The 12,270-nt window shown below is 37.2% G+C and overlaps 1 protein-coding gene across 14 annotated transcripts in view; it reads right to left on the bottom strand.

The window, feature by feature from the left end:
• The window catches only part of TTLL5 (tubulin tyrosine ligase like 5), a 161,499-nt gene that overhangs the window by 42,193 nt on the left and 107,036 nt on the right, over positions 1-12,270 (bottom strand). For 10 of the 14 annotated variants that reach the window (XM_058162389.1, XM_058162391.1, XM_058162396.1 and 7 more), the window contains one exon: positions 8,233-8,431. In XM_058162389.1, the coding sequence (XP_058018372.1) occupies positions 8,233-8,431 (199 nt within the window). The remainder of the gene's footprint in view (positions 1-8,232; positions 8,432-12,270) is intronic. The other 4 variants (XR_009152625.1, XR_009152624.1, XM_058162400.1 and 1 more) reach the window with 2 other exon arrangements.

Genomic DNA, 12,270 nt, shown 5'->3' with positions numbered 1-12,270 from the left:
AGCCTAGAAGACCTAAATGGAGCACACTTCGTATCTTTGACCTCCACCTTAGGAAATTCCCCTTTTATGTTGTAAACATTTGGTTGAGAGAGTTCTCCTTTGAGAATTTCTGCTCTGCAATAAAAACAAATAAATAGTATGATGGTTTAAGATTTTGGTGGTCTGTTTCAAGGAGGGCTAAGTAATCAGTGAAGGGTTTTCTCAATTAAGGTTCTCACTGTCCTAGCCAATATGATTAATGGTTGGATGTAGGAGGCTCTGTAGAGAGCCCTTTCTTTCCCATTCCTGTTTTAAAGGAAGTGACAGAGATCAAATGCTGAGAACTTGGAACTGGATGAGAGGGATTTGGTTCAGTGTTGATAGTTTCTTGTACTATTGCAGCTTCTCTGCATCTGTAGTTTTCTTTTCTTTTCTTTTTTCTTTTCGTTTGCTGTTGTTAAGGGAGATCCTTCAATGCAGATAGTCCTCGGCAGTGGTGAAATCCTCCGCAGATCTCCACCAGTTCGCTGCCTGTGCATGCACAGTGTATGCCAAAAGCACACTGCGTGCACGCATGCACACCACATACCAAAAGCATGCTGCACACACATGCATAGTGCACACCAAACGTGCACTTTGCGGAGAAAAAGAAGACTTCACTAGGTAAGTAGAACAGCAAGGGGGGGAACAGCTGTGCCGCATGATTTAATAATAACAACAACAACAACAACAACAACAACAACAGCAACAGCAACAGAGTTGGAAGGGATCTTGGAGGTCTTCTAGTCCAACCCCCTGCCCAGGCAGGAAATCGTACACCATTTCAGACAAATGGTTATTCAGTCTCTTCTTAAAAACTTCCAGTGTTGGAGCATTTACAACTTCTGCAGTTACTTGCCTGCAGAAATTGTTCCACTGATTAATTGTTCCACTGATTAATTGTTCTAACTGTCAGGAAATTTCTCCTTAGTTCTAGGTTGCTTCTCTCCTTAATTAGTTTCCACCCATTGCTTCTTGTTCTACCCTCAGGTGCTTTGGAGAATAGTTTGACTCCCCCTTCTTTGTGGCAACCCCTGAGATATTGGAACACTGCTATCATGTCTCCCCTAGTCCTTCGTTTCATTAAACTAGACATACCGAGTTCTTGCAACCGTTCTTCATGTTTTAGTCTCCAGTCCCCTAATCATCTATGTTGCTCTTCTCTGCACTCTTTCTAGTCTCAACATCTTTTTTACATTGTGGCGACCAAAACTGAATGCAGTATGCCAAGTGTGGCCTTACCAAGGCATTATGAAGTGGTATTAACACTTCACGTGATCTTGATTCTATCCCTCTGTTTATGCAGCCCAGAATTGTGTTGGCTTTTTTGGCAGCTGCTGCACACTGCTACAATTACTTGGGGGTGGGTGGGAGGGAATTGTGTTACTGCTTTTCAATTCCATCCCAAAGTCTCAGAAACGTTAAAATTCCACTTAGGTTTTATCATGAGAGATCACCGAAAAAGTAATTTGTTCATTAGTTGTAAAGGGAAAAATATGAATGGATACAAAATTTGGAACATTTCAGCATATAAGAAAATATCTGTATATGATATAGATATATAGAATATACATTGTTCAAGGAAGTACAAAATATACATATATCTCTATGCATTTTATCTCTAGTAAAACTAGAAAGGAGAATCAAGTTGATAAATATTTATTTATAGAATACTTAGTTTAGCTTCAGTTGATTGTAAAGACCATCACCAATTCAAATTATTTTGGAAGTAAATTGGAGAAAAGATTAATAGCGATTGGACAGTAATTGGAGTGTATTAGAAGAGAGGATTTCCCGAGACACATTCTTGACCAATGCACAGTGCAGCATGCTGGATCAGATAAATCTTTTTTGTCTTAGCCAGGAGATTCTTCTAACTAACATGATACCGGTATCATATCATGAATAATAACATGGCCTACATATGCCTTGATTGACACTTTCTACTCAATTAAATTTGTTTTTTGAATGCTGTGCATTGTATCTTTAATTAAACCACTTTGATTTGTATCTAATCTCTCAAGTTTGGACCTCTCAAGTTGCTCTGAAGATACAGAATTTATGTGACTTTCCACTTGGTCCTTATTAGAGGTTTCATTAGGGTTTAACAGGCATTAACAAGAAGTAACATAATAAGGCTAGTAAATGTATATCTTCACTCTCAGTGAAAATACAGCTCCAAAATAAAATATAATAAAAAGAAAAAAATAGCATAACAGATCTAGTACAATAAAAATCATATCCCAAGAAAGGTACAGAGCAAACAAAAAATAGCTTCTACACCTTTCATTCATAGGGAAGGATGACCATCCAGTAGTCATTCAAACTTCCAAAGATTCAAGTACTTCAGTATTTATATGTCTGGAATTGCCAATGTGTATGCTTATTTCTTTGCACTAATACAATCCTGAGAGGATCTGACAATCTGTCAAGATTTTTAGTGCATGCAGACAATTTTGTTTATCTCAACTTCCTCATTTGTAAGTCTGCATGGACTATCCTCCCAGAACTTCCAACCAGCAAGTCCACAGGCTATGTAAAGCTAATCTGTAATTCAGTTACCATGTTTCCCCAAAAATAAGACCCTGTCTTATATTTTTTTGAACCCTGAAATAAGCACTTGGCCTTATTGCCGTGTGTGCAGAAGCCCAATTGTGCTTATTATTAGGGGATGTCTTATTTTGGGGGAAACAGGGTAGTAAAGAAGTAAAAATTAAAGATTTCAGAATTTACAATCTAGAATTACAATCCTAAAGATCTACCTGCAAATGCCAAACATTGAATCATTTTATCATTTTCATACAAAACATGTGCTCTAAAATGGAATTAAACACCTTTCTGTATAGCAAACTGTATCTTAAATGCTTTAAAAACCAAAACTCTGGGAGAGAAATAACACATAGACCCTTTTCTTGGCAAAATATATGTTAAAAAAAGTTAGCAAAAAACCAATGATTTTAAAGGCTTATTATTGAAGCAATCCAGATTCCTTCTCCTTTACCCAGATAACCAGTTTAGAGAGAGCAAGTTCTCCTTGCTACAAGAATGTAAATCAACAACTCTTATGAATACTATCTATCTCAGATTACATGCAAGAATTATTAAAATGTATGTCATACACACTATACAAATACTCTTTGAAGATCACTGATTCATGAAGGGAAAAAAAGCAAGAAAATAAACAGAAAGAAGACTCAAACTGAAGAACAGAGGGAACCAGAAGTTCCTAAACTATGAACCACAGAAGCCAGATCCAATTCCTTCTTCTCAGCTGTTACACTAAAAATACATTTAATACATTCCTGGCATGACTTTTGTATGTGGCCTACAAAAGTAATTTCCAAAGTAAGTTATAGCAGAGTGAGCCAAAGACAAAAGAACCTGAAAATAATGTAAAGAACCAAAGACAGTGAAACAAAAGGGATAAGCAAAAACCAAAGATGGTATATAAAAAGCTTGCTGTATACAGTATCAAAGAAATAAAGAATATTAACTATTTTAAAAAGTTGTTATTAAGAATTACATCATGACATTATTTCTTTATTCCGATAGTTCAGAACCATCCCTTTTAATTGAAATATGCACTTTAGGAGATTTTCCACTTTTAACCATGCTTGCGGGTGCACTTCCCCAATCAGAGTTAGTGTGCACTTTGGCCATCTTCTTACTCAAAAAGGAGGTGGGAGCCATGAGCTGGGGAGGGGGGGTTGTACAGGTTCCACTTCTGCACCAATTGCACCTTTTTCTGGACCAGCAGGCCCTGCTCAAGGTGACTCGTGCCTTAGTCACCTCCCAATTCTACACTGAAACATTTGTTTTATATTTAATATTTAAGTGGTATTTCAGGAAAAAAATCCTATATTTAAAATGAGAAAGGGCCATAAGCATAGCTATTTAGGTAAGCACCATGCTTAATTTCTTATAAAGACCTGTACCCTATTATTCAAATGACCAATTAATTCACTGTAAAATAATACTTCATTTTAGTGTGTATGTGTATGTTGTTTTAATTATACACATCTAAATTAGGATCTATTATTTTCAAATGCAAAACTGTTCCTGAATTGAAAATCCATGTTAATTAATATCATGCAAGAAAAAAAATAATAGTATGAAATTTTTAATAGTTCTCTATAAGCTGTTCTATAAACATTCACTCACAAGGGAATAGCCATTATTATAGTCTAAAGAACTGAGATTATACTACACAGATATGCGGCCTAAGCATAGAGCATAGGGGGAACAGGAGAAGTCTCAAATTCTGTCCTTGTTCAAATATATTATGAATAAGACCATTAAATCTATTCTAGTTTATTTAAAGTGCAGGTATATCACAACGACAACAAAATATATATTGTCAGGACAATGTTTTTTGTAGTTGCAACATTTGGCTCTGAAAGCTGGACCATTAGAAAGACTGAACAAAGAAAACCTGATGTCTCTGAATTACTGACATAAACTGCTGAGAAAACCTTAGAACTTAAGAACAAACCCCTCAACGCTAGAGGAAGAAAAACCAGGCAACTCATTGCAAATCCTAATGATGAAATTATAGCTGAAATATATATATATACATAGCTTTCTCATAATACTGAGAAAGCAAGAGTTACCGAAGACTATCCTGATCTTGGAAAAATGGAAGAAAATTGAAAAGGGCTGATAGAAGATGAGATGGCTAGAAATTACCACTTATGGCACAAACGTAAGCTTTTAAGAACTCAAGAGAAGCAGTGGTTGACAAACAATCCTGTCAAAATTTATTTATTTATTTAAAATATTTATATAGCTGCCCACCTTAGAACCAACTCTGGGCATATCCTAATCAAATGTTAAAACAGCATAAAAACCGTATTAAAACTATAAAAATGAATACATTAAAAACGAAAACTTTTACACCAAATCAAACTTCTGAAGTGCAGTCACCTAATCTTATCCAGCCCTTGGTGAGGAAAGTTTCAAAGCTTTGAGGAAGGCTAGGAGTATAAAGACCTACTGAACTTCAGGGAAAGAGTGTTCCATAGGGTAGAGGCTGTCACAGAAAAGGCATGCCTCCTGGCTCCCATCAATGGCAATATTTAATGGGAGCTAAGGGTAGGAACCAGGAATGTGTCCACCCTATCTGACCTGACTGTATGAATGGAAAAACTTACACAAATTAGTTAGGTAGACATTTGTTTCTTATTCCCTAAGGTTAGTAGGAAATTTAACAGTAAACTTGCTGATTACTGAGGGCAGGAATATCCAGTTATAATCCTGGTGGTTTGTTTTTTTTTAACGTTTAAATCATTTCAATCTTTTATTACTCCAGGCAAAGCAAGAGCTTCTGCATTAAAGCCCTTTCCTTTAATAATGGAAACTTCAGTATTTCCTGTGCCTGCGATGTGGCAATAAGCTTTGTAAGTTTTACCACAGAACGTCTGTGCTGAGAGGGCCTGAAAGAGGGAGTGCAGGAGATGCAAACAGAAGCTTAACAAAGGATCACTTGAAGAGAAACTCCTGAGTAATGGCTTTGCCCCAAGCCAAGAACAACATCATCTCCATGTCAGCAATTAAAACAGCCAAGCATCGTGGCCCCCTTCACACAAGTTAACTTACAAGGTTACCCAAGCAGACTCCCCTTGCATAGACATTAAAAACATGCCTAGTATTTCTCCTTCACTAAAAGTTGGAAAGAGCTGAAAATGAAGGGAGAAGCTATATGAGCAGACCTCATAGAAATTATCAGTCTGTTGGAGGTTTCTTCCTCTCCCCCCCCCCTACCCCCTTAGCAGTTTTCTGTCCAAAATGTTTTAGGAAACCACAACAGGAGTTCATTTTTGGCTTTCTTCTCTACCTAATGCTCATAGTTTGGGGTAGAGCATTTTTTAAAACATAAAGCTAAGAAAATAGCTAGAAAAACCATACAGTTGCACAATAGATTCAAGTATGATCTCATAAAGAAACAAAGCAATTACTATGCCATATTTCCTTCATGGAAATAAACTGTGCAATGTTAGGCTTTAGCTAAAGTTACTACTTATTACAAGCTAAGTAGGGCTAGCTAACATGAAGGGTAATGTTGATTATTCTAGGCACAATGAAAAAAACATGCTTTTTAAAATAATTTCATGCGTACTTAGTAATATATTTTCCAAGCTTTTAAGTTATTAAAACTAAATAATACATGAAAGAAATTAGACAGACTGTAAATATATTGGGAAAGAAAACCTATTTTTACAATATTGATTAAGGTGTTGGATTAGGAATCAAGAGATCCAGGATCCAGTCTGCCTTTGACAAAGAAGCCCAATAGATGACTTTGGATAGTCATGCTCTATCAGCCCAGCCTACCACACAGGGTTGCTGGTATTGGGGGGGAAACGGAAGAGGGAATATCCTCTTAAGCTTCTCTGAATGAAATGCAGTGTATAAATTCTAATAAATATAACCCAAAGAAAAAAGAAATTTGACACTAAAAGATACAAAATCCAATGCATTGATCAGTACAAAAATCTACAGGGCTGTGATTCTGACAGAAAACCCAGTTTTGTTATTTTAATTTTTAAAACTAACCTGATTAGAAATAGTACAAATTTCTGTTCAGAACTATTTGTCCCTATACCCTTCTGTTGCTTCTTGACTTCTTGTGCAACCTAAATGCTGTTAAGCTTTCTTTCTCTCTTTCCCCACTCTTTCTTTATATGCCGATATAATTACAATGCAAATCAAAATACAGGTAACCCTTGCTTAATGACCATTCATTCAGCGACCATTTGAAGCTACAATGGTGCTGTAAAAGGAGACTTACAAAAGGTCCTCAAAGTTCCAGCCATCACAGCATCCTCGCTGTCATGTTATTGCGATTTGGGCACTGGGCACAGTCAGATCTCAAATGGACAGCTAACATCAAAAACATCATTAAAAAAGGACAACAAAGAATGTTCTTTCTGCGCCAACTCAGTAAGCTCAAACTGCCCAAGGAGCTGCTGATCCAATTCTACAGAGGAATTATTGAGTCTGTCATTTGCACCTCTATAACTGTCTGGTTCGGTTCTGCAACCCAACAAGAAAAACACAGACTTCAGAGGATAATTAGAACTGCAGGAAAAATAATTGCTACCAACCTGCCTTCCATTGAGGACCTGTATACTGCACGAATCAAGAAGAGGGCCGTGAAAATATTTGCAGATCCCTCGCATCCTGGACATAAACTGTTTCAACTCCTACCCTCAAAACGACGCTATAGAGCACTGCACACCAGAACAACTAGACACAAGAACAGTTTTTTCCCGAAGGCCATCACTCTGCTGAACAAATAATTCCATCAACACTGTCAGACTATTTACTGAATCTGCACTACTATTAATTGTTTCATAGTTCCCATCACCAATCTCTTTCCACTTATGACTGTATGACTATAACTTGTTGCTGGCAATCCTTATGATTTATATTGATATATTGACCATCAATTGTGTTGTAAATGTTGTACCTTGATGAACGTATCTTTTCTTTTATGTACACTGAGAGCATATGCACCAAGACAAATTCCTTGTGTGTCCAATCACACTTGGCCAATAAAATTCTATTCTATTCTAGATGAGCATAATTTGGTCACTTGGTGATGCAATTGTTAGAATGCAATATTGCAGGCAAACTCTGTCCACAGCCTGGAATTTGATCCTGTTGGGCCTCAAGGTTGATTCAGCCTTCCATCGTTTGGAGGTCGGTAAAATGAAAACCCAGATCGTTAGGGGCAATGTGCTGACATTGTAAACTGCCCAGAGTGCTTTAAAAGCACTATGGGGCAGTATATAAATCTAAGTGCTATTGCTATTGGTGACCTTCCCTACCAGCTCTCTATAAAGAAAATTAATGTGGAAAGTCACAAGTCACTCCGGTAAGTTGCTTGTATCCCTTTCCCACTCTGGCTCCACTGTATTCGTCACACCTTGCAGCCTTCTATGCACTCTCCCCTATTTAGCATTCCTTCTCTGCCTTCTGGCCTGGTTGCAAACTACATGGGACTAGTTTAAGAACCCCCAATCCTCACTTTATGACTGTACTGCTTAGTGATGGAAGTTCCAGCCCCAATACCATTGTTACTACTTATATATCGAAGCAAACGTAGAATACCCGATTCTAATTTTTGCCATATTTGGCTCAACTCCAGATGGGATTATTTTTGCCTATATGTTTTCCAAATAATATGTAGCTCCATGCATGCATCTTAGTCACCTGATGCCGTGCTCGGCTGTGGTCCAAAAGCTGCCGTGACTGAAGCTTCTGTTGTTGGAGCTGCTGCAAGGCAAAATGGAGCTGATAGCTGCCGAGGCTTGGCGGGGTCTTGGGATGCACTGGTTGGCTTCCTATCAACTTACTATGTATGGTGTTCTCTGTATCCCCTTCCCAGGCAAAACTGTCAGATTGTAGCGATCTGTAATGAAAACAGTTTCACTTAAATGTTTACAGTGACAATGTAATGTCTGAAAACTAAGAAACAGTACCCCCAATTATCTTTTTTTTTTTACTTGCTGACCTGAAAGTTATAAAAATGTTGCCAGTCCCACAACAAAGAACATAGCCTTCACCATAGCCTGCTAATCAAAGAAAAAAAATATTATATGGGTTATACCATGAAACCTCTTGGGTAAAGATATTTTTGTGCTTATCATGTATTCCTGTTTTTTGGGGGGATGTAGGAAATAACTCATTATTTTGGAAACACAGCCTCTTTTTTAGTCAGGAGGCAGTGTCTACTGCAGCTTTGTTTGTAGCTTATTTAGGGATCATTACCAAGGAAGTTTAATTTTTGAATTGTTAGCAGCTGAATGTATTGTAAGATTTGACAGTATATCAAATTATGATACACACCCAAATCCTGCTCCTTAATACTTGGAAAAAGTTCAGAAACTTATGAATAAGTGTCACTGGAGATTCTCAATCATTCAGGTCATGGTTGTCCCAAAGATGCTTTTCCAAATGGCAACTAGAATTTTTTGGTTTTTTTCTTTGAAAACGTTTCACTTTTCATCCATGATCAAATACTAAAAATGTATTGTATTCCAGGAGGTCTCAAGAACAAGAAACTGTTCAGATTTCTGGATTGTAAATTTACTCAGCCATGCTTTCATATTCCATATTCCTGCCAGATGTTCTGCCCTAGCTGATCCCTGTTTGTCTGCTGTGGCTCAGAATATACAGGCCTATTATTGTAGAAATCATTTTATCCCTGACCTTGTAATATAGTTTTGCTGAGGAAGTATTTCTGCAGACAAATACACATTGATTCTTCTAGAATGTCTGAAACAGGCAGTTTTTTTAATAATTCAAACCAATTGATGCTTCCTTTGTTTAAGCTCCAAGTGCTTAAAGTATTCTTCTTGAACATGCCTGTCCAATAGTTTGGATCACCTCAAGGATAACCTAGAGTGACCTTCTTGGCAACTGTTTCTCTTCCAACCATTATATTAATTTGGGGATCTGTTATTCAGCTTGTGAGGTTACCATGCAATTGCCTTATATAGTAGAATGGCATACCATACCTGTATTAAATCAGTATCAAGATATGATGTCTGACATGTTAAAATGTTAACCTAATCAGATTCCTGTGAAAAAATCTGTTTCACAATTGAAAAAGACATGGAACATGACAGTGTTTTACGTAAAATACCCTAAAGAGCCATTTTTTGTTTGGAAATTACTGAGTTTTCAGTAAGTTGTTATATCAAGGTGTTTGTGTGTATGTATGTGTGTTTTTTCTTAAGTAACAGTATTCTGCCAGCCATGACACTAGCATTAGTTTGGAACTTATTTTTAATTAGTGTTGCAAAATAAATTACAGTACATTCCTCTCTCCCTCTCCCCTTCTCTCTCCCCCTCCCATTTTCTCCCTCCCCCCCTCTCTCGTTCACACCCACCCACCCACACCACAAACACACACCATGCAAAGATCCAAACTGCAAAAGCACAGTTTGGAGATTATAGATGTCTGAATGAGATTCAAAAGAATTTTTAATATTTAGATGTGGATCACCTGGATATATTAGGATGCATAACAAATAAAAAAGAGAACACCAGGATAGAACAAAGAAATGTGTATGTAGGTATTCAGGTTATGAGGCCTCAGAAAGCTAAACTTGAATTTGTCTCATTCATTATACTAGCATTAACATTTTCTCAGAAAAAGATTTTCAAATAAATTTATTTTTTCATTAATTTTTTTTCATTAATTTTCAAATAAATGAAAAAAATATTTCAAAAAATTGAAATATTTTCAAATAGAAAAGCAAAAGTCTTTTCTAAAGATAAAACCATTACAACCTTGCTCTCTGGAGAGGGAGTCCAGCTATACAATGCTATACATCAGTGGAAGTTTCACTGTATTGCTTTGAAGTCTGACTTCATGAGCCTTGCAGTGGTATTACATTCTTCTAGAGCAAGCACATTTGTTTGCAAAACAGGTGGTAGATTGACAGATCTTGCATATGAAACTGATTATAAGATCCAGTAGTTCCTGGAATGCAATCCAATTTTTAAAATTGTGACTCCTTCTATTGCCTATGTATTGTTGTCCTTTTTTTTTTTTTTTTTTGCTGTTATACTTTTTATTCTTGCTTTTTAAAAAATATTTTCACTGTAGATATTTGTTTTCTAATAGGCCAATAGATAAAGTTAACATTAAGACTTATAATACTAATATTAATATCAATGTGGTTCTCCCATTGGGCCCTGTCTATCAAAACACAGATCGCATAGGAAAATTCTGTTCACTGTAATGTCATCCCCTCCCTCCTCTTGAGAGAAAGTTGCACAGGATACAGAAAGAACTGTGGCTCTGTATAGGTAGTCCTCAACCTACAATAATTCGTTTAGTGACCATTCAAAGTTACAATGGCACTGGAGAAAGTGACATTTTTATACTTAAGACCTTTGTAGCAGTCCCATGATCATGGGATCAAAATGCAGATGTTTGGCAACTGGCTCATACTTATGACCGTTGCTGTGTCCTAGGGTCATCATGCGATCACCTTTTGCAACCTTTTGAGAAGCAAAATAAATGAGAAAGCCAGATTCACTTAAAAACCGTGCTAAGGTAAAGGTTCCCCCGCACATGCATGCTAGTTGTTTCCAGCTCTAGGGGCGATGCTCACCTCCATTTCTAAGCCAAAGAGCCAGAGCACTGTCTGAAAACGTTTTTGTGGTCATGTGGCATGATTAAACGGCGAAGGGGCATGGAGCATTGTTACTTTATTTATTATTTATTTATTTATTTTATTAGATTTCTAGACCGCCCATCTCCCGAAGGACTCAGGGCGGTGTACAGCCAAGATAAAAATAAACAATGTACAATTAAAAACTAAATTAAAAAACTTATTATACTATTGAGCCGAAAAATTAAAATATTTAAAATCTAAAAACCCCAATTTAAAACTTAAATAAAATTTAAATTCAAAATCTAGACAAATTAAGAAAGCCCCACGCAAACAAACAAATATGTTTTCAATTCGCGGCGAAAGGTCCGAAGGTCAGGTATTTGGCGTAAACCAGGGGGAAGTTCATTCCAAAGAGTAGGAGCCCCCACAGAGAAGGATCTTCCCCTGGGAGCCGCCAGCCGACATTGTTTGGCGGATGGCACCCTGAGAAGTCCCTCTCTGTGCGAGCGTACGGGTCGGTGGGAGGCATGAGGTACTTTCCCACCAAAGTGATCCCTATTTTTCTATTTGAATTTGAATTTTCTATTTTTCTATTTGAATTTTTTACGTGCTTTCGAACTACTAAGTTGGCAGAAGCTGGTATCTCACTCCATTACATGGCGCTAGGGATTTGGACCGCTGAATTGCCGACCTTCTGATCGACAAGCTCAGCGTCTTAGCCACTGTGCCACCACGTCCCTAACAACCATGTTACTAACTTATCAACTGCAGTGATTCAATTAACAACTATGGCCAGAAAGTTCGTAAAATTGTGCAAAACTCACTTAACAAATGTCTTATTTAATAACAGAAATTTTGGGCTCAATTGTGGTCGCAAGTTGAGACTACCTATACTTGCAGTGACATGGAAATTGAAACTGTGAGTCATGTGTTGCTGGGAAACTAGAAAACTATGTGATAGATATACTTCCCCTATATATCATGCAGTAGAGGGGTAGGCTGGAAGCCAATTACTGTACTCTTATTGCTAGTTGACCAGTGGTAGGAATTTCACACAATGTAGCCCATTTTTGTGTCAGAGCCATGATTAAATGTAAACAAGCCCTTCAAGTGAGGTGAT

This window comes from Ahaetulla prasina, chromosome 1 (genome assembly GCF_028640845.1).
Source record: "Ahaetulla prasina isolate Xishuangbanna chromosome 1, ASM2864084v1, whole genome shotgun sequence".
Taxonomy (NCBI): Eukaryota; Metazoa; Chordata; class Lepidosauria; order Squamata; family Colubridae; genus Ahaetulla; species Ahaetulla prasina.
This window is presented reverse-complemented; position numbering and strand designations above follow the sequence as displayed.